The sequence below is a fragment of the Parambassis ranga genome, chromosome 17, assembly GCF_900634625.1.
Source record: "Parambassis ranga chromosome 17, fParRan2.1, whole genome shotgun sequence".
In the NCBI taxonomy this organism is placed as follows: Eukaryota; Metazoa; Chordata; class Actinopteri; family Ambassidae; genus Parambassis; species Parambassis ranga.
In genome coordinates this window covers 14,165,277-14,186,473 of record NC_041037.1, presented here as the reverse complement: position 1 = coordinate 14,186,473, position 21,197 = coordinate 14,165,277, and the positions used below count along the sequence as shown (strand labels likewise).

Sequence of the window (21,197 nt, the reverse complement as noted above, 5' to 3'; positions counted from 1 at the left end):
ATACAGACAAACAACTTGTAAGGGAGGGAATCAGGAATTAAAATGAGGATGAGGCTTCGTCGGGCTGCCGGAGCAGTTCAGAAGTGGATGTGTTGAATGTTAGGCTGGTGCACATGTATGCTGAGGTGGAGTGCTGGGACATTCATTTTCATGTGGTGTATTAACACTAAGGGCCAAAAGGAGAGAAAAGCACTGTAGCAGAAACGTGAAATTGAGTTGTTGAATTGTAGACCTTTAAGGTCCTTTTTTCTCCGCTAGATTGCTTTTGGTAACGGCTGGAGATGCCTCCTCTTGTCCTGCCTCATGCAGCTTTGAGAGGACTCCAGATTGAGGAGGCAGGGGGAAAAAAAATCAAGGGTCTGATTCTTTTTGGTGTCTTTATCGAGTTCACCAAATACTGAAACTGCAATAATTCATATCCACTGGCTTTGAGGGAGATGTCAAACAGGAGTTCATAGCAGTCCTTACATTTGCCAGCTTTCAGCAAACACAAGCGACATCTGTGGCATTAAAACGCTTCAAATCCAGATTCTGAAATATTCAGCGTGAACCTTCACCTGCTTTAAATTGAAGAAAAGAACGCTGCCAGAAAAGAAATTGAATTTAAGGTGGAAATCTACAGGGAAATTGTCACGTCACTGAACTAAATTGGGCGCTTGAAGGCTTTTATTTGTGAGAGGCTTTGTTGAAAGAGACTGTGTTTTATTCCAACTCATTTGACAGTTTTGTCCTATTTGCCAATAGCTGCCTGCTGACATACAGGCACATGAACTCACACAAAGGTGGATTATTTGGTCATGGACACATACACACAGAACTTCGCAACACAACTGAATAAAGCAGTGAAACAGCTGCAGTTGACACAGAATACAAAGGGTTTGCAGAAGACAGGAGGTTTAATGACCTCAGTGAGTTTTCAGAGGGACATTTTAAGGAGTCAAGTTCAGCGGGCGCAACCCTTACCAACCATTAACAGTGTGTTCAGTGTTGTTGGAAGGAAACAGTAACGGCAGAAAAACAATTATTCTATTAGGATTTTATTTGAACATGCAGAATATTTCAACAAGGTTAAAAATTCAGGAAAGAGCGTTCCAGGAAAATTTAGCATTAGACTGTAACTTTGTTGACACTAAGATATAATGTAATAGAATTATATGTGTAATTTATGGCATGCAGTTCAGCGAGAGCTGCGTCTCAATTTAGAGGCTGTTGTCCTTCATTGCATGCAGTCTTTGAATATACAGCCTTCATAAGCAGCAACAGTTGTTAACCTCGAATGTGCTCCTTAGCCACGATAAATTGTCACTGATGTGCAATGAATCATTGGAAAGCTCTGTGCTGGATTCAGAAACAGAAGGCTACGTCGTATACTTTAATGTCTACCTTGTGTTATACTGATGATATCTGTCAGTACCACACAGTTTGCATGGGGACTGTTGATTTGGCACTGCCTTTAAGAAAAAAAGGTTTTGCAACAGAGAGAGGGGGCATTTACAGAAATGGCTCCTCTGTGTTTATCAAAGCTCTCAAAGACTAGCAAATTTATATATAGATTTTCTTTCATGTAAAGATCCAACAAGCTATGTTTGAATTCATCTTCAAAGTAAGAGAACGTTATGGCTCTGCTCTGATGTAATATGTCTTCAAAAGTGTACCCTCTAAAAAGACACAGCCATAGACTCACAAGATGGACAAACTCCTCATAACGTCACAATTTTTCTGAGAAGCATTTTGAAGTTCAGTGTGGATGGCTGTCACCATCTTGGCAGCACTTTACCCAAACATGGCCACAGCAATGAAGCTGAGGTTGGCCTAAAATGATCTCAGCAGGGGGGTTATTGGAGACATCTCCAAGTGGTTGTGTAATGAACTGCAGTTTTTTTAAATTGCTCTCCAGTGCTGACTTTGTTTTTCTCAGCTCGGACACAACAAGCATCTTTCATGGAACTTAAAGACCTTTTTTTAGTACCCTATTAAATCAAATAAAAGTGTTTGTTAGTTTGCACCGTATAAGTAGTACTGCGTTCACTTAAAGTGAACTTAATGTCTAAAACTGGTTGCCCCTTATTTAACAACTCTGTACCATTTGCTGGTAAATCTCACGCACATAAAAAAAAACACAGACACAGTCGTAGAGAAACAGTTTGTTATGTCCTTGTGTTTCATCACTAAGCAGCAGGGGGCTAACAGCTCATCGATCAGTGTGTCCTAAAACTGCCTAAAACACCAGCACACATAGATCCACACCCACGCCTTACCTTTGGAGGATTAGCCTCCGTATGGTTTTAAACACATGCAGTATGAATATTATTGATTGCCCCAGTATGGCTCCAGTTTAATACATCAGGGGGGCATTAAATTCCAGCAGCAAATTAATTATCTACATGAATATTTAATTTGATTTTGTGGAGAAATGGGCAATTAGCCAAAGTGCAATAGAGTGCTATAGATGGGAACATTCCTGTTTTCCCATCTCTGGTTACAAAAATTGTGTTTTTTTCTGCCATCTTAATTAGAAACCTAATCTGTTGATTTACATTACTGTATTACACCAGACTTTCTTCTCTCCTGTTTATCATGTGTCACGGAGAATCTCTCAGTAGTAGATGATAGTCAGGCAAATCGCAGCAAGGCAGGATGGAATATCTGATATGATGGGCTTAAATGGTGCTGGATGTTCTTGATGTAGGTATAAGAGTTTCCCCTTGGGAACAGTGTGGGCAACAGTGTTCCAGGTTCTCAGAAGTGTTAAGGCTGTTCCATACTCCACGAGAACAGAGTACAGAGAACTCGCTCCGCGAGACTCCGCGAGACGTGTGTGTGCAGAACTCCTCATACGGCCCTCCTACACAGCGCACGTCACACACAAAAGGTTGACAATGCAATTGTATTGTAAATTGTGAGCACAGTCGTGGTTACCTGGCCTAACGAGCTGATAATGTTCAGGGAAGAGGGAAGAGCGTATAGCATGACAATAGATATTAAATTAAGAAACCTTTATTAGTCCGACAATGGGGAAATTGCTTAAGGCAGCCCAGCAAAGAGCGCCATACACCAGTGAGTACACTGGAGGCTATGCGAGTAAAGTGCCTTGCCCAAGGACACACAACAGTGACTAGGGAGGAGTTGGGATCAAACGACCAGCCTTCCGGTTATTGGACAACCCTGCTCTACCACTGAGCCACTGCTGCCCAATTGAAGATCAGTGTAGCAGACCTCTGGTCTGTGTGAGTTTAATTCTGTGAACGTGTGGATGACTGTCTGCAATAATACATCCCGTCTCCCGGTGTTTAATGTGCGTTGAGCCACTGTAACGCCATGATCAATACTGGGATTAATTTTTATTGCCACCTTTTGGACAGACGCTCTCCTCTGTGCGCCGTGTTTCTCCTTCCAGGAGCTGTTTGCCAGCTGCTCATCTAAACTGTCCATCGTTGTCGTACTTCCTTCTTCTGTCTGTGTGTTCTGCATCTGAAGAGGCTCTTGCGCTTCACCACATTCATCATGCCCACAATAAATTCCGACCAATCACAGCATGGTTGACGCACAGCCTTGAGAGAAAAAGTTCTGCCCAGGCCATGAGTCCGAGAGCGCTGCACAACAGGCGGTCCGAGAGAAAAATGACATCATTTTGTGGGCATAACGTCGGCAGGGGGAAGGGAGTTCTCTGTTCTCGTGGACTATGGATATAGCTTAAAGGAGCCCCACATGCTGTACATATTTAACTACCTAAGGCCCTGTTCACAGTGGAGAAAGTCAATCCAGCTAGAGTAGGATTGAATCCGGAAAGCTGGATACGTTGAGACTTATTTTCAAATCTGGCTGTCACACACGTGTCCCCGCGCCCCATCCAGCTTAACCTGGCTTGTTTCTTGTCCTCCAAACCGCTAGGTGGCACCTCGTAATATACAGAGTCCATTACGTCCGCGGTAGGACCGCGTGTGCTCATGCGTTGTGCTTTTATTTTTTTTTGTCCCTTGTCACACTTTTGTCACAGTTTTTTCCTTTGTACCCCTGTCAAAAATAAACTCTGGGCAAATCTGTCGTAGTTCAACAGTTGTTTACATACAGCTTTTGTACGCGACCTGGACGCTGTCCCCGTAAACCCGGAATTATCCCATTGCTAGCGAGATTCGCTAGCCGCATTTGCGTTCAGACCTGAGCCCGATGTAAGGCAATCTGACTAGATCCACCTCCGAGAGGTGGATTGAAATCGCGTTGTTCAGACTTACAAGAAAACTATCCGGATATATCCAGATACCACCCGAATCCTGCTCTAGCAGGATTGATTTCCCAGTGTGAACAGGGTCTAAGTCTTGCGTTTTAGCCAAAATCTTACTGAGTTTTTGTCACATAACTGCTGATCACAAGGGAGTTAATTATATTCCTGGTTGTGCTGAGGAGTGCAGAATCCTTTGCTCTTTACAGAATCTTGTTGTTACAGCTGCTTCATTTGGATCATATGTTTAATTGAGACATTTGACACTTAATTTAGGGGCGTTGAAAGTTTAGTTCTGGCTCTTTTTTTCTGAGTCATATTCTCAACACTGTTGTAGAAGATTGTACAAAAGCTACCAAAGCATTACAGAGACTCCAATTATCACAGACTTGTGTTTTCAAAAACAATAATTAGTAGAGAATAGCAAAAGTCAACACTTCCCTGAGCTTACAGAACCTCTAAAAGGAGGTCCTGGGAAAAAGTGAACACATGAAAATAGGTCAAGAGGAACCCAATCAAAGCGATAATATATCTGTTGCCGCTGCTCCATTTCCAATTCAGAATTCTCAAGAGGAATGTTAGATTTATATCCTTAGGAAAGAGACAGACGGGGGGAGGCAAACTGTCACAATAACAGGCTGCCATCCTCAATAAACCTGTGGCTTGTAAAATACGGCAAAGAAACACAGCTATAATTCCAAAGGAAGGCATCACTGTTGAGTTGCTTTGCTGAATGACTGAGTGTGAGGGCGTGTGTCTGAGCCAACAATGAAATGCTGCTACATCCCACAGACAGATGGCTGCAGAGGCTGGCAGTGCCAGACTAGAGGCTGCCTCACATTCACATACCCCAAGTAGGCCACAGCTTCCTGGGTCAGGACACAGCCAGGGATGTGAGTAAAGTGTGAAACAATGACCATACAGACACATCTGTCTGCACACACACACACACACACACACACACATACAAATGGATACACTGAGGCTTCTTATTTCTAATGATCTTTTGGCAGCTATCAATTCTGTCAGATGATGAACATCACCTGTTTTTTTAACATCTTTGCTGAATGAATTCTTTCTGTTGGTCTGATCATATTTTTGGTTGTTGTCTGCAGTGTCTGAACCACTAAGGCTTTGTCCAAGCTGGAGGAAAATCAGATTTGTTTGCGTCAAATCATGTCTTTGGGACAGGCTGTCCACATTGTTGTGAGTGGTCAGATTTGATTTTGTGTTTCCAGACCATACCTAACTTACAGCCACCTGGACTGGTCCATACAGGTCAGTAGCAGGTTCTTTCTCGCTCTCTGCCAGGTGCTTGGCTGTAATGAGGTCTCCATTCAACGATTTAATGATCCCAGCCCTGATTTGCAATGCACCAGGGAACGGGATGGTGACTCTGAGTGGCTGTTAGTAGTTTTATAGCTAGACGTGGTCCAGACTCACACACACTAGACTTGCATAAATCCACTCTTTAAATAGGGTTTTAATCAATTAATTAAAAATCTGAATTCATGTCATAAAACAATATGGACCTCTCTGTTAAGAGTGTTGAATGTCATCTTGGCTGGGAATCTACAGAAGATACTGACACATCATGTTATGATTTAATCAGACCCAATCACATTTACAGGCCAGTGGCCCAGGCACTCACACATTGCCAGAGGACATAAATGTATGTCTCTGAAGGCGTCTACCAATATAGACTGTAGTACCCAAGGCCTCAACTCAAGTTTATTTTGGAAATTAAGTGTCTAAAGCAGTTATCATAGCAGCAAACTATGCTATGTTGACATTAGTATGAATCAAAAAGACTGCAATTTGCTCTTTATGTCAATTTAAAGAATGTTTTTGTCCCATAGGTTACAGTTCTGTAGTAACTCTGATTTCTGTACTCCGGTTTCCTCTTTGAGATCATGACATGCCTCAGTGGGAGGAGAATTGGGGTAGATATTTTCAGGTTTTTGTGTCCCAGTTTGGCAAATGTGATGGGAATTACCATACAGGATGCACATTTAGTCATTATGGCGATTTGATGACACTCATCAAAATTTTGTCACCTAACAGAGGGCTACAGCTCAAGTGTCAATAATTAATGCTGTAATTATGAATAATTGAATTATTCTTACTCATGTGGAAGAAGTAGTTTGAATTACTAGGTCAGTGATACACACAGGAACACTTTTCTTTCACTTGGACTCATATGGACATTTGAGACTTGTGGGTCATTGAAGTAGACATTTCACTCTAATAAGAAGTTATGCTGATGGAACTCACAGCATATCCATGTGTGTAACCTAATGTTTGTTATTCCTGTGTCCTGTATAGTCAACAAAAATACAAAATAAGATAAATCATACACTCACATATCTCAACTTAATCATGAAGTATTGATGATCTGTCATTATGTATGTTTAAATACTTAAAAGTTACTCCACATGAACAAAAAAAAAGACTTACCCAGCGTATATTATTCAATATATCATTCTGGCAGCCATTAAAAAAGATCAGCTCTTTTAAATCTGTTGTAGACAGTTTTAATAACTGCAATAAAATAAATGGCTTAAGAGCTGCCATCACATCAGTGCAATCAATTATGAAACTAATTAAAGTAATGATATATTCTCCTGCTGTTTTTAAACGGCGTCACTGACCTCTGAAGATGTTTCATGGCGGCTGTGCTTTTAAAGGCTTGCTCACTGAAGCAAGGAAGCATAATGCTCTCAGTTTACATTACTGGAGTGCAACACACTTCATTTGAAATTTGTCTGAGTAAGTAGAGGATAGAAAGACGTATCATTTTCTAAATGGAATTTAGCGGATGAGTGTACGTGATGCTGCTATACTGCTGATGAAAACCCTCCTATTAGCGCCTTATTTGCTTACATTAAACAAAGCTAAGCTGCAGTGTAGGTGTTATAAGTGAGGACATGGGTTGCACATTTACAGCCTCTATGTTAGTTAGAAAAGTTAAGAAACAAACAGCCACAAAAAAAGGAATACAAGGAGCCACATTTGATGCACTATGGTAAATATTCGACTTTATAAAGATGTTTGTATCCAGATGTCAGTTTCATATGAACACTAACATACTGTATAACTAACCAACTAACATAAAATTAAACTGAACAAAACAGTTTGCTCTCTACAACCCTCAAATTGCATATAAATCACTTTGATTGTATTTGTGTATTTTCTTTTAGAATGTATATGGCATTCATTCTGACATCTTTATATTCTTCCTTGTAAAATATTTTATTCTATTTTGTTCTATATTTGTATTCATAAATTGGATTTAAGGGAACAGGCTCCCCTTTGAAATATTACTTGAAGAAGGTATTTTTCCTTCAAAATTGTCAATTAAAGTGCCAGAAGGTCTAAGCTGATAGCTTCTCACAGCGTGGTGAGTGTGTGCTGCATGTTCTCACCATATGTCCACAGGTTGATAGTGCATGTTTAGCAGATGTCAGGGATCCCAAAGCTGCTGCCGCCTGCACTAGTCATTAAGGCTAAATAGCATTGTGGGAAAAATAAGGTAAAACTGAAGTGAATCAATTGATCTTGTCTTTTACTTATTATAATTACAGTTGGCATCAGGTGGTCACATTACCAACAGAACACTTGAGCATATGCACGTCATTCAAAACATAGGCTTGCCATCATTTTGTTTTGCTATCGGATGTCAACGTCTGCCTCGTTGTTGCACAGACGGTACACTTCCAGTGGCTTTCTGAAGGAGGTGGTGAAGGGGGGAGATGGATTGGAAGTGATAATGGCAACTGAGGCAACCAAGGTGAAGGAGATGGATGATAATGGCACGGTGAAAGGAATGAATATGTAGAGAGCACATGGAGAGCTTGGAGCCGCAGAAACAGGATGAGGGTAGGAGAGCTGACAAAAGAGTGAACAAGTGAGAAATGTGGGATTGAAGCAGCTACTGCTTCAAAATGAAATGAGCTGTTGTTGTACTGAACAAAGATTCAGGCGAGGAAGCCACTGATGGGGGAAACAATCAGGAGATGTACACAGGCTTTAGGAGAATAAGAGTCCTCAGACATGCCAAAGAGAGACGTCAGGGATGGATTCTGAAGGGGCAGATATAATGCGGAGAAACAAACAAGTTAAATCAGACAACAGACTTGTAGCCCACATACAAACAGAGCAAGAGGCTCATTCTGGTACAAATCTGATGGAGAACTAAACATCCTGTCACTCCCCCACAAAGCAGAGGGGCTGGCAGTATTGAATTCAACGATTCTCTTCATAGCTAGCTGTGTGTGTGTGGTGAGCTTTAAGTCACTGTTGTGTAAGGAGCATCACATGTGTATGTTTCTTTATGTGAAGTAAGAAACATACACAGACACTTTTTCAGCAGTACGCTCAGACAGCAGGTTATGGACAAAGCGTGACCAGCGACACAGTGACTATTACACTGGACCCGGTTTGATGAGCCAAATCCACCAGTTGTCTGTCTGTTTTTCTTTTTTATCATAACCCAAGAACCGACTATTAAACCTTTACGTCTGTCTTGTGAAAATACTTAGGCTTAGGTTAAGGCTGTAATGCAGTTTGACCTTACAGTCTGCAAATAGAGTATGTATGGATGTTGTTTGTTGTTTTATAGGCAAATAAAAAATAAGATGGCAGACTACTCCCCTGTCCAAAAACTATTTTCACGTTATTTTTCTCTCTCTGGTGTATCACATTCAATGCCATGTCTGCACAACTAGTGCAAATAGAGCACTAGAAATGAGTATGTCCTCAATAATATACCCATTCCCAGACGTTTCTCTGAAAAAGTCTCTATGACTCGGAAGATGAATTTGTCGTAGAAGTAGGTGTAGGCACAAGTTTCTTAATTTAACCTGGACTAGGTAATTTGCATTGCAATTTCCCCTTAAGCCCAGCCTATTTTTAAGAAATATGAAAACAAGTCATAAAAGTACCAAAGGGGTTGAGGTGAAGGGGGGATGTCTGCTTGCGGCCAATGGCATTAACACATGATCAGTGCAAGGTCATTCCATCTGATGTAGGTCAGAATGAAATTAGGTCCTCAGCAGTCACAGTCCATCACTCTCCTCCCCCCTCCTGCTTCCTTTCATCTCTCTGCCTCCTTTACTTCCTCTTGATATCTTCATCTCCCTCCCTGTCTCTCTCTCTCTCTCTCTCTCTCTCTCTCTCTCTACCTCCTGTGCCTAATAACCTGCAGGATGCTGGAAAAATATTGTAGCACTTGAGAGTGTACAACTAGTTATCCACAGGGACCTATGAGTCACATAATGAATTCAGACCAAGGGTAAAGATGCTGAGACAAGGGAGGGAACCGCAGGTTATCTAACCAAAGACCACTTGGTGTGTGTGTGTGTGTGTCTAAATGTGTGTGCATCTGCATATTTTGTCCTCATTTTTTCTGCTTTAATTCAACTTATTTCACAGATACAGTTCGTCCTATGTGACTCTGCAGAAGCAGTGAGAAGCTGCTTACTTCTTTTTGTTGAAGGAAAGATCCTCTGGGTGGAGGCTCATTGGATCAGGAAACCTGATAGCTTTGTTGAAATGGACCGGCTGAATCATGACTTATCAGAGCCAGTTGTTGTCACTTTGAACACTTGGTTGTGAATGCTGACCGCTAGAAACAAATCCAAACAATATGTGATAAATTGAATCATTTTTATCCTGATTCCATCAGAAATAGCAAGAAGGATATTAAATCATGGAAATCCACATGAGTAAAAGATAATCACATATTATAAATTACATAAGGTTCCCTATTCTTATGCCAATCCACAGTTGTAGAAAAAAGTGACGGTGCTTTTCTTTGGTGCTTTGTAGTGAATCAAAGAGAGGAGACGAACACAGTGGGAAGCTGAGCACACTAATCTCTGTCACTGTGCTTACCTCTGGTGTACCAAGATGGAAGGATAAAGAGATGTGTTTTCTATTGTGCATCACGGGAAGGTTGAGTTGTGCAAACATGTAATCAATGTTAGAATGCTTCTGAGTGTCTGATGTTTGTGTCTGATTGGCTATGCTGGCAGGAATTGAAATCACAAAACTGCACGAAACTCTAAAGGGACGGGAAGAGAGAACATGTTATTTATTCTTCCTACTCCCAACACAGGTCATTTCCATCTGCACCAAGATGTGCTGTGGCAACAATACTGAATCCTCCACAGTGCCTCATTTTTCCTGATTCTTAGAGAAGTTTCTGAACAGCTTAAAGAACTCGAGGTTTAACGGACTTCACCTTAACTGCATAGCTGCTGATTCATTAGACAGCATCAGTATCGTCATCATCCGCAATTTGTTGTGTTTGTGGATGATGAAATGTCATCACTCTCATGTTGGTGAGTCTTCTTGCTACACTTGCATATTGCGTAAAGTGCAGAGAAAAAGTTCTGATGCACTTTAGTCCAACTTCTTGCTCAGGTTGTACTGTACGCAGACTGTAACTCATCGTCTTGGACTATACCCAAACTAATCTTATTCTCTCCATATGGACTGCCCCTGTGAGCATCATCATTATTAGATGGGGGACTTCAGGTCTTTCAGCGTTTACTGGACAAGCTGCTGAGCTTCTTTTATTTGTCCCTGCTGGTGTTGCCCCATGTAATCTGACAGGAGATCCACAGGCTTTGTTTTAAACTGCTTTGTCAGCAAAAGAAGCCGGGAGAGTCATTAAAACAAGCACAGATAAGAAATGCACATGTAATCCTCCACATAGCAGGAACAAAGTCTTCTTCATCCATACAAAGAGCTGTTTGTGAGAGCAGATTGGAAACCGATAAGGTGTGAAAAAAAACATGCATGCAAAAGTTTTGTGATGCAAAAACACCTTACACTCAAAAAAGGGCTGCGCTGCTGTTATTAGATTGATTGTTATTCATCTTTGTTCACCGGTGTCTGTGTCACACACCGGGCTGCAGAGCAATTTATCAGGGCAGACAGCATGCAAACACACACTCATTGTTTATCTGAGAGAACACGATACCCACGGAGTGAGAGTGTAATCCTGAAAAAATTGCTCTGGGACCTGTTCGTGCACACCATGTGCTGTGTGTTTAAATGTGTGTGCGCGGCTTCACCGGAGGAAAGCAGAGCACAGCTTTCCTCACTGTCTCCACATATATTCCTGCAGTCACTCAGTGTGGGACAGTGTGTGAAAAATCAAACACTGGTTACCTCATGCCACAGTTCACAGCCGGGGGGTGAAGGGGAGCATATCTTAGAAAACACCGTCTGGATGATCTGCTGTCCTCCTCACCCCACAGCAGGCAACAACTGCTGAATATTCATCAGCGTGATCAGGGCCAATGTTCATCAAGCACCTCGGGAACACACTGAGGATTTGCGTTGAAAGCTAACTAAGGTGTAGTTTATTTATGAGGCATCTTACACGTATGTTTCAAGTTTACACTGGAAAAAGTGATTATACTTTTAGTAGCAGAGGAGAAAATATTTCATATTATTGCTGATTGAATTGATCCTACAATCGAATACAGCCTGTTCTTCTCTGCCCTGATGTTCCGTTGTTGCCCCATTTCTATTAAAAATACATCAATGATCCATGCTGTTGCACGAGGTGACGCTTTTTTTCATTACAAAGACTCCTTCCACTGTAGTTATTTTTAAAGAACAGCTCTCCAATCTAATAACGGTGATCACTCTCTCAGGCAGGGGCACCTGTGGAGGACAGCGGTTCTTCTCTCTGCACTTCTTCACTATATGTTCCTTATTTTACCATCTGACTTTGCACTAAATTTCATTTAGAGATTATAATATCTGCACATTATTCTGACTCGACATGAGCGTGTTGCAGCATAAAAATGTGAAGCCAGCCACTTAAGCCAGTGTATTCACAGGAATAAATACAATGTACAGTGAAGGGGACACTGAGGAGTGTGTCTGAAGGCCGGGATGAACTGTCATTTGTCACACAAACACTCTCCTTCCGAGCACACCTGAGTCCCACAGTGTTCATGAGGTTTTCGGGAGAGACAAACTGAGCAGAAACCACATCCTCAAGTTAAAGAGCAGCAAGATGCAGGTAGACCAGAAGTAAAATCCTCCTCTCCATTTTGTTCCTGCTTCCTCTGCATTGCCAGGGGAGGGATGTTGCAAGCATAAGTGTGAGAATGGCAAACCAGCACAGGTCTGTGTTTCCATTCTTTTCTCTTATGTTTTTTCCCTGGACTGTCAAGAGTCCAACAGGAGTTTAGAAAGTGTTTTATCTTATCTTCACAGTTCATCTTACTGTTCTGGACCTGGTTGTGTTGTTAGCTGGACAGGTTTTCTTGTAAGCACTGATGTAACTTCTAAGCTCTTTTACTGTTGGCCATGTAATACAGGCTCCTAATGTTAACTTGGCATTATTGAAAGTACAAACAATGCCCTGTGTGTGTGCAGTGGCCTCTGCGTCTAAAAGGATTTCCCCTCCAGAGACTGTTGTTATAGTAATGATGTAATTTTGTGATTCTGGTGCAATTTGTTAGTGCAATTTATGCTTCATAAATATTCTACTGTGGCTCAATTTATTTTGAATATGAGAACGATACTTTAACATGCCCTTCCATTGGGTTGATGCCTGAGGCTGACATTATGGACTCACAGTGACAGCAGGAGTCATTTCAGTGGAGCGTACACTCCCTGTTTATGGTTTTAAACCATAATTAGCTGTGCTATAGAACTGCATTTTCATAGCAGAGCTAACCAACAATCAGCAGCAAAAGAAGTGTCCATTAACCAGCTGCAGGTTTTGGTTGACTGGTTCACAAGTTGTTTGAACTTGCTTTGACTGTGGAGGTCAGTAGAGGGCAATTCACTGCAGTGTCTTATAGCACAAAACTTTGTTGGTTTTATTGTGCATGTTTATCCGTTTAAATGATGCAGCAGTCGAGGATTTCTTTGATGTTGTTATATAGTAACTAAATGCTGTTACTGTATTGGGTATATCCACCAGTGTGTCCCTCTTGAATCACCTACCTTATTATCTACATATTTTCATCTACTGTTGGTAAATCTTTTCTTTCCAATATATGAAGTGTTAATATTGAGTTTTGACTTGATTTTTTTTCATATTGGTTATTTAATTTCTAGCTGTATGAGGTGCCGAGAGGCTTTGATGGAATTTGTTGTTTTTCTTTTTGGCTGTGACATTTCAACATCTGCTGAATCAGCTGGAAGCTAGGCTAAGTTTGCACTAGCTGATGTGCAGCCACTTATGAGGACCAGAAAGAAACTGTAAACATGCACACACAAGCAGATAAATGGGAATCTTAGTTTCTAACCTGATGAATGAGTCCCTCAGTCTCTCTTGTCTTTGCTCTGTTTTGGTTTTACTAAATCTTGACAACCTTTTGTTGCTGAATAATATCTTAGTGAGTTGCTCACTCTTTCTGTCTGTTTGCTTCTGAGCAGATACACAGTGGCTTCTCTGCTTGTATCTGCCTTGTTGAGTGCAGTGAAAGTAAACAGAATCAGTACAATAACATACCAAACCCACTAAATGCATACATGCAATCATTCCCAAACCACTCTCCTATGTTCACTCACCTGTCTGATGGCACACAGCAGCTTCCCATAGCAGAACACGATCACCAGGAAGGGCACAATGAGGCAGAATACAAACAGGCAGATGATGTAAGATATGTTATTCGCTGTCTTGGTCGTCCAGTTGACGGAGCAGGTGGTCCCAGGACCCTCAGGACCATAGTGGCTCCAGCCAAAGAGCGGTGGCACGGTCCAGATGAGAGAGTAGACCCAGGACAGGAGGATGCCAAGGGAGATCTTCCGATAGTTGGAGGAGTCCGCCTCCGTAGGTCCCATCATGGTGCTGTAGCGCTCATAGGAGAGGACAGCTAGGGAGATCAGGGACACGATGCCTGCAGGACAGACAGGACACACACACTTATTGTATGAGCACTAGCATATGTTCTGCAGAAAGTAAACACAGAACAGACACAAGAGTTCAGACATGAACAGCATGTGCAGGTTTGTTACTTTTTTTGACTATTTCACATTTAATGGGACCATAAAATAGAGAGAAGTGCTCTGTCTGTCCAAATGTTTGGTAAGGAAAACATGCTCTGTCACTGTGATATAAAGCCTTCATCTCCTTTTAAAATCACAAGTGCAGCTACAATAAACAGGCTAGTTTATGATTTAAAAATAAGTGCCTGAGTGAAATGTGCAGCGTAGTATTAACAATAGCAATCATCTTATGTTTCTGTGTGTATTCTGCGACCTGCAGCAGATTCACACTGCTGTAAATTATGAACAGTGGCACTGCCTGCAGTGTCAGTGTAGTAAAACGCTTTCTCATCTTTCTGTAACTACTCAGTGCACACCAACAAACAGTGTGTACACCCTCTGACTATTTCAAAGGCAAGCCACGCTGACCCTTTAGCATTTTATCCTGTTTGCTATTTGTTTTGAACCCTTTGTGATCCATGGGCCTGTCTTTAATGCCCATTGATTTTCAGTGGCACTGAAAGGGACCCGTACTATGCGTTCCTCTTGCTCACTACTTAGCACGACAAATTTGTCGTGCTCTCACCTTTTTCCTATACGCATATGCGTATAGGAAAAAGGTGAGAGCCAAAAGTATCTAAACAAATTTGCATTTAAACACGATGGCTGTGCAAAAAAAAGTTGTGCCTCTGCATGCGCTAACATTGTGCAAATGCATTGACCCTACTTTAGACCCCACTCACTGCTGATTCTCTGTGGAACAGTTGTGTTATGCTTGTCTGTTTGCCCCCACATATTGGAGTCAATGCACAGACAGCTCTGCTACGGGCTTGTATTACCTAGAGTTACTGCAGTATTACAGAGTCAACACAGTTTTACAACAGCCCACCTGTGTTTGTGTTTGATCAGGGCTGACTCGTAGCAACCAACCACAAATATATTTCTTCATATATATTTTGACAAAAAAGCCTGTTCCATCCTCTGTTATTCTCTGTCTATGAGGTTCTATTCTCACACAGCAGGTGGACTGGAGGATGCCATTTTCAGCTAAAAAACTGAAGGAAAAGTGTTTACTGTATAACAGGGAATCATCAGTAAATACAGGTGTAGTGCAGTGGCAACACTTTAAAGTCCCCCTCCCCTCACTAGTGCGTCTGTTTAATGCTGCTTCTATGGATGTTTGAGCTTCACACAGAAGACACACCAGCTGTTTTCTCCTGATGAGACTTTCTCTGATCTCACTGGCAATCTGACTTTTAGGTCTGTGTACCCAAATATATGAAACATATGCACATAATTACACAGTATGTATTTGTTAATGAGGAAGGGGACTGAATTTATATTTTGATGTACATCTACATCTTTCAACCACAGCCTGATAGAAGTTCATGCATTAAAACAATAGTCAGTTGGTGCACAGGTAAAAGTAGCACAGTTTCCTTTAATGATAAACATAAATGAATGCTGCAGGAATCCACAGCAGCAGTTGCTGAAGATCAGTCTAACTTGAGGTCAAGCATCTCAGATCGAGTAGAGAGCATGTGCAAACCTTTGTGATGATAGATGCACCTAAATGCGTCCAGTGTCTGTCACTAGCTGTGACTGACTAGCCAAATAAATCACACTTCACATTTGCTAAAGCTAATTAGCGGCTCTCTGCTATGACTGTCATCCAGAGACATCATAATGTGAACACTGGCAGTCATTTTGTTGCTGAAACCTTCTGTCTTCACACTCTTTAAAAGTGCTGTAGCTGATTAGAATGCAGCACTTTTAATATGAAAACTTGATTATGGCAGCAGATGCCATCTCATGCACAGAGTATTTTCATATGAGTGACAAGGAAATTTTTATTTGAAGCCATGTAATGACATTTAGAACAAACACCAGCATAACTTTGGATGAAACTTCACAGTGACTGAATTAAAACATCACACTCTTCTGCTTCTCCGGCTGGATCAAATGCAGCAGCTGAATCTAATATTTCAAAATGAAACATCTTGTGATCTGATAATGTCTGAAATTTAAAGAATCTTTGTCATCATCTCTGTGATGTTTCCCGTGCTGCCTCTGTCTTATTTGTCTGTTATAAAGCACATGCTTCGACATCTCTCGGCTTACTCAATATATCCAGAAAAAGACAGTTTGAATGAAAAACACAGGATTGAATAAAGCTGTGTTTGTTCTCACAGTCCTGCACCTTTTGTCAGGTGTGTCTGGCAGGCATAACGGAGGACTACAGATGTGATTTCTCACACTAATGTATGACTCAAACCAGACTCCTATCATTGACAAAACATATTTTTTTTTATCTCTGCTTTATGAGACCTTTAATGCACTATTTATTACCCCGGCTCATTAGCCAGCTCACTCGCTCTGACCTTTATGTCAGAGCTTCATTGTTCTGCTTTCTTTCTCCCTGCTGAGACTGCTTCATACCTTCCTAACAAATTAACATCACGCAGGTCAGGTGTTTCCTCTGCCGGCGTGATGCACATTTATATGTATTTCCTCTCCTTCTGTGCCTATAGCTGTGCTGTGTGTGTGTGTGCGCAAGGGCAATTCAATCTGACTTCAGTATGCAGCGAGTGGGGCCGGCAGTGCAAGGTTAATCCAGTGACTGTTTGCAGAGTCCACTTGATGCTGGAGGCAGCCAACAGTATGCAGGGACACGCAGACCTGGTGTCAAAGACGGAAAGAAAATAAATTCCTCTTCTGTTCTTCCACAGTATAATGGAAGACTATAAAAGTTAGGCAAGAGCGAGCAGGAAAAGGGGAGGAGGTAAATGTAAAGAGGTGGGCAGGAGAGGTGAAGCAGCTAAATGGCTGCCAGGAGGCTGATGGCAAAGGAGGAAGGACAGGGTGTGAGTGTATAGATGCACACACACACACACACACATACATGTCTCCACAAATTGTCTTCACTTTGTGCTTGTGGCATAAAGTCAAAGCAGTGGATCCTCAATTGTTCAGCCATTCACAAACGTAAGATGTTGTATAGGCTAAAAGCGGAACACTGAGAGCAAAAAGCAGAAACTAACGTGAAGAAGGAGCAAGAATCCAGCGTCCCCACGCCAGCCTAACATCTTTTATCATTGACAGTGATGCCCTCTAATGTGAAGGAACATGGATCATTGGGAAAGGCTGTATAGAGATTTGTTAAAGACAGACACGGTCGCTTTGTCAAAGCTTCACTCCAGCATTATTCATCTGAACAATCAATTTCACTTTTCCTCTCTCTGACCCTCCCTCGCTCTTTTGTTCAGTCAGTTTTTTATGAGCCCATTGAGGAATTACTCATCCATAACCAATGGAAACTCTAATAAGGTCTATGAGAGATCTCATCGCTCTCTCTGTCTTCCTGCAATGTTTTAGTTTGTAGAAGCCAAAGTTCTGGCAGACAGATTTTTAATAAATTGGCTCCTTGTGGATGTCAGTGTTACACATCTTCAAATGGCGCTTAATCTCGGTGTAACACTCGAGTTAGCGAGACAGCGCACGCAATTGGAGTACATCCAGATACTGAGAAATGATTGAGGCTTGTCTTTTTTTTCTCCTGAAGTAATCCTATTTTGGAAATTGCTAACTTGTCCAGGAGGAAGTGAATGTATAGCTCTGGAGACAAAAAACATCAAGGCTCTTAAGAAAAGGAAAAATCAATTTAGTTAAGTTAAATGAAGCGATAGAAACTTGTTTGCAAAGTGAGATTAAGGAAAGGAAAAACTAGGTGAACTCATCCTTAGATCCTTCCTCTTGTGTTGAAGCCCACCCTAATATGACACTGCAGAAACACAGAACTACTGTGAAAAGCTGCAAACTAAACACTAAAAGAGACACAAAACTACCATTAGGAAGTGCAACACTGACAATAAAGAGACACAAAAAGGATTTACAACAGCAAGAGATGCAAAGCGATGAGAATAAGCTGCAAAAAGACCACAGAGAAACTGCAAAGAGATGCAAAGTGACTACAAATGAAGCCAAATGACCACAGAGACATATCCTCAAGCAGCAAACAACAGCAGCTTTTATCTTATCACTGCTAACATTAGTTGTTGCTTCACAGTAACTGGCTACTCCTACCCTAGATGGTTGCCACCGGCTGATGCTCTGCTAAAAGCAATGTTTAAAACATCAGGGGTTTCGACGTGCTGAGTGGGAGGGACCCCTGTGAAAGATTTATGATCCCTTTGTACAAACTTTATCAGAGAGCCATCGTCCGGTGACGTTCAGTTAGTTCGCAGCAATAAAAAAGGATGGAGGTGTCTGTTTCTGAAAAAGTTATGAATAATTCATCAATTATTGTGATTTTTTTCCAACCAAAAAAAGTCCTATGTTTTGCTTACAGTGAATAAACTGATGTACGCTTTAAGGTTGAAAACACAGGGGATCACTTTAGATGAGATGTGTATAGATTGAAAATCCTGACATCTGCCTCATTCAGACTGCTGCTGCTTGTTAAAACGCTGCAAACACAAAAGGCTAAAATCTAAAGGCTAAAAATCAACTGCATCTCATCTCCTGCAACAATTAGTTAAAGAGCTTCTTCAAGTCACAACCTACCGCACAGCCTTTGAAATGTGCACTTGGACTGGACAGCAAGAGAGGCAGCAATGACAGATTTGTACAGATGTCAGAGAGAGAGAGAAGAGAAATGAATGTTTTGAAGTCCAAATAGCTGAATCTGCCTGCTCTTCAAAGGTTGTTTGGACACACAGAAAGCTTTTAAAGCAATTAGAACGCCTTTTCATTAAAGGCCTTCAAATCAGGCTCCAGGTCATAAATGAGCCAAAATTCACCATCAAACATGTTTCAGCCAAATAACGTAAAAACATGTTTTAAGTGTTGATTAAAAAAATGTTGGTGAGATACAACACAAACATGAGCTCTAGGCTTTTCAAGCATCCCAGCCTGGCGCAGTTCCAGGTGAGTGAGCGCGTGCATTATTCTTAGTTGCATCATTCCGTCCCATTTGCATCGATATCAGCACTCCTGAGCAAAGGTAGACCAGCGTCCCCCTTTTCTCATTACACAGCCCCCCTGGGTCATTTTACTCTGCAACAAACGCTGCTGATGCATCTGCCACAGAACGCGTCCCCCCCACTGTCCACCACAGAGCTGCACCGGGAGCAGACCGAATAGTGAAGGAGTCAGACTCCTTTGGCCTCAGGCACAGCCACTCAACTATATGGCAACAAGCATTTAGCGGCCATTTAATGGCAGATTGATTTATATGCAAACTCCCAAATCACCAGTCCTCCTTGTGACATGTTTCCACAGTTCATAATGACATTTGAACAAATAACTAAGCACTGAGCGCACCATATGCTTCCCTTAAATACCCCTCGAGCCGTGAAAATGTGCACATGCAGCTTCCGAAGTCATTCAACAGTCTGTCCGGAGATAATGACCAGCTGCACCACGCAGAGGAGAGCTACACAGCACAGTGTTTCACAACTCACCACCTGGACAAACCCTGCGCATCAGCACGTGAAGGGATCATCAGCATACAGACCCTGCTCCAGGTTAATGATCAGCACAGTCGGAATACAGTTTGTCACTAATATGTTTGTTGCAAACAGATGATCTAGACTTTCAGAGCGACTTTAACGATCTCTGCAGGCGCAGGATGATCGCACCCGAAATGAATGGAAGCGGAGACAAAACGCATCAATTAGTGAAAACAGTCTGCACTTTTTAATTAAGCCCGTACGTGCAATCCCAACACACAGCTCAGTGGAAACCTAATGCTTTGGATCCTGCACATACACACGGTTATTATGGCTCCTGTTCTCCAAAATCCTCGTTTAAGCCGACCCAAGGAAGCTCAGCATCATCACACCTAACCGTGCTCTGTAAAGCCATCTGAAATATAAATCCACGGCATATATATCGCGGCCATATGGCAGAAATACACCGCAGCTCTGCATTTTACTCACCGAACAGGGAGTTGGCGAAGCCGTACCACACGCATCCCACTTCTCCTATGAGCCACCTTCCCTGCGTGCTGGCCGCGAAGCTGAACGGAGTCCCCAGTACGCACACCAGCAGGTCGCTGATGGAAATGTTAATCAGGAGCAGGTTGATGGGCGAGCGCAGCATCTTATAGCGGCAGAAGAGCACCATCACCAGCAGGTTGTTCAGAAGTCCGAAAGTGCCGATGAAGCCCAGGCACACAGCCACGAGCAAGTTCCCTGTCGGGGTGAGGGTTGTCCGGTATGATCCGCCCCTCAGGTGCCCTTCCACGGCTCCGGCACACACAGCGCCGTTGACCTCCGCGCAGCCGCTGAGGCTCACGTTGGACACGATCATGGCAGTCCGGTGGCACTGCGGTGGCACGCTGGGCGGCCACGACGGCTAATGTGTCGTTGGCATTTCTTTTATTGTCTGTGTAGGAAAAGAACAGAAAGACGCAGCCAACACTTGTTGCTTAAAAAAAGAAGAAAAAGTGGAGCTAAGCAGAAATGTGGGGTACTAAAGAGTTTGTTTGTTGGGTCAAAACTTTGTGTGTCAGTTCAGGGGGAGGGGGAGTTGGAAAATCTTTAGAAAAAAAAACAGAAAAGTTTGGTCAGGCTTTGCTCCACCGTGTGGCAGTCTACAATGCACACTCTCACTCTTTCCTCACCCGCTCCTGTCTCTCACACAGACACCTTCCCCTGCCCCTGTTTAAATCACTGAAGCGCGCTCTCCAGCAGCTGACGTCCAGTACGGAGGGAGGAGTGGGTGGGTGGTGGTGGTGTGGAGGAGGAGGAGTGCACAGCACGTGAGGTGGTGGGGGGGAACACAGTGGCGTGGGATTCCAGCGGGTATCGGATGGTGATGATCGCGCTGCGCCGTGACGCCGCCCCGCTGCGCGCGGAGAGCGGCTCCGCTCAGACCTCCCGAAAGTTCGCGCTCCCTCCTGCAGCGGAGCACGTAGTGATGCGCGGCGCTGTCCGGGGTGCTGAACAGGTCTCAGCAGCAGGCTCCGCGGATCAACTCCTTCTTTATTTGCAGTTTTAATAACATAGTA

The 21,197-nt window shown here is 42.5% G+C and overlaps 1 protein-coding gene across 1 annotated transcript in view; it reads right to left on the bottom strand.

Moving 5' to 3' along the window:
- The window catches only part of tmtopsa (teleost multiple tissue opsin a), a 41,520-nt gene extending 21,023 nt beyond the window's left edge, over positions 1-20,497 (bottom strand). The window contains exons 1-2 of the mRNA XM_028428618.1: positions 20,125-20,497; positions 13,769-14,097 (exon numbers count right to left, since the gene is read on the bottom strand). Of these exons, the coding sequence (XP_028284419.1) occupies positions 13,769-14,097; positions 20,125-20,497 (702 nt within the window). The remainder of the gene's footprint in view (positions 1-13,768; positions 14,098-20,124) is intronic.
- Positions 20,498-21,197: the final 700 nt, after the last annotated feature.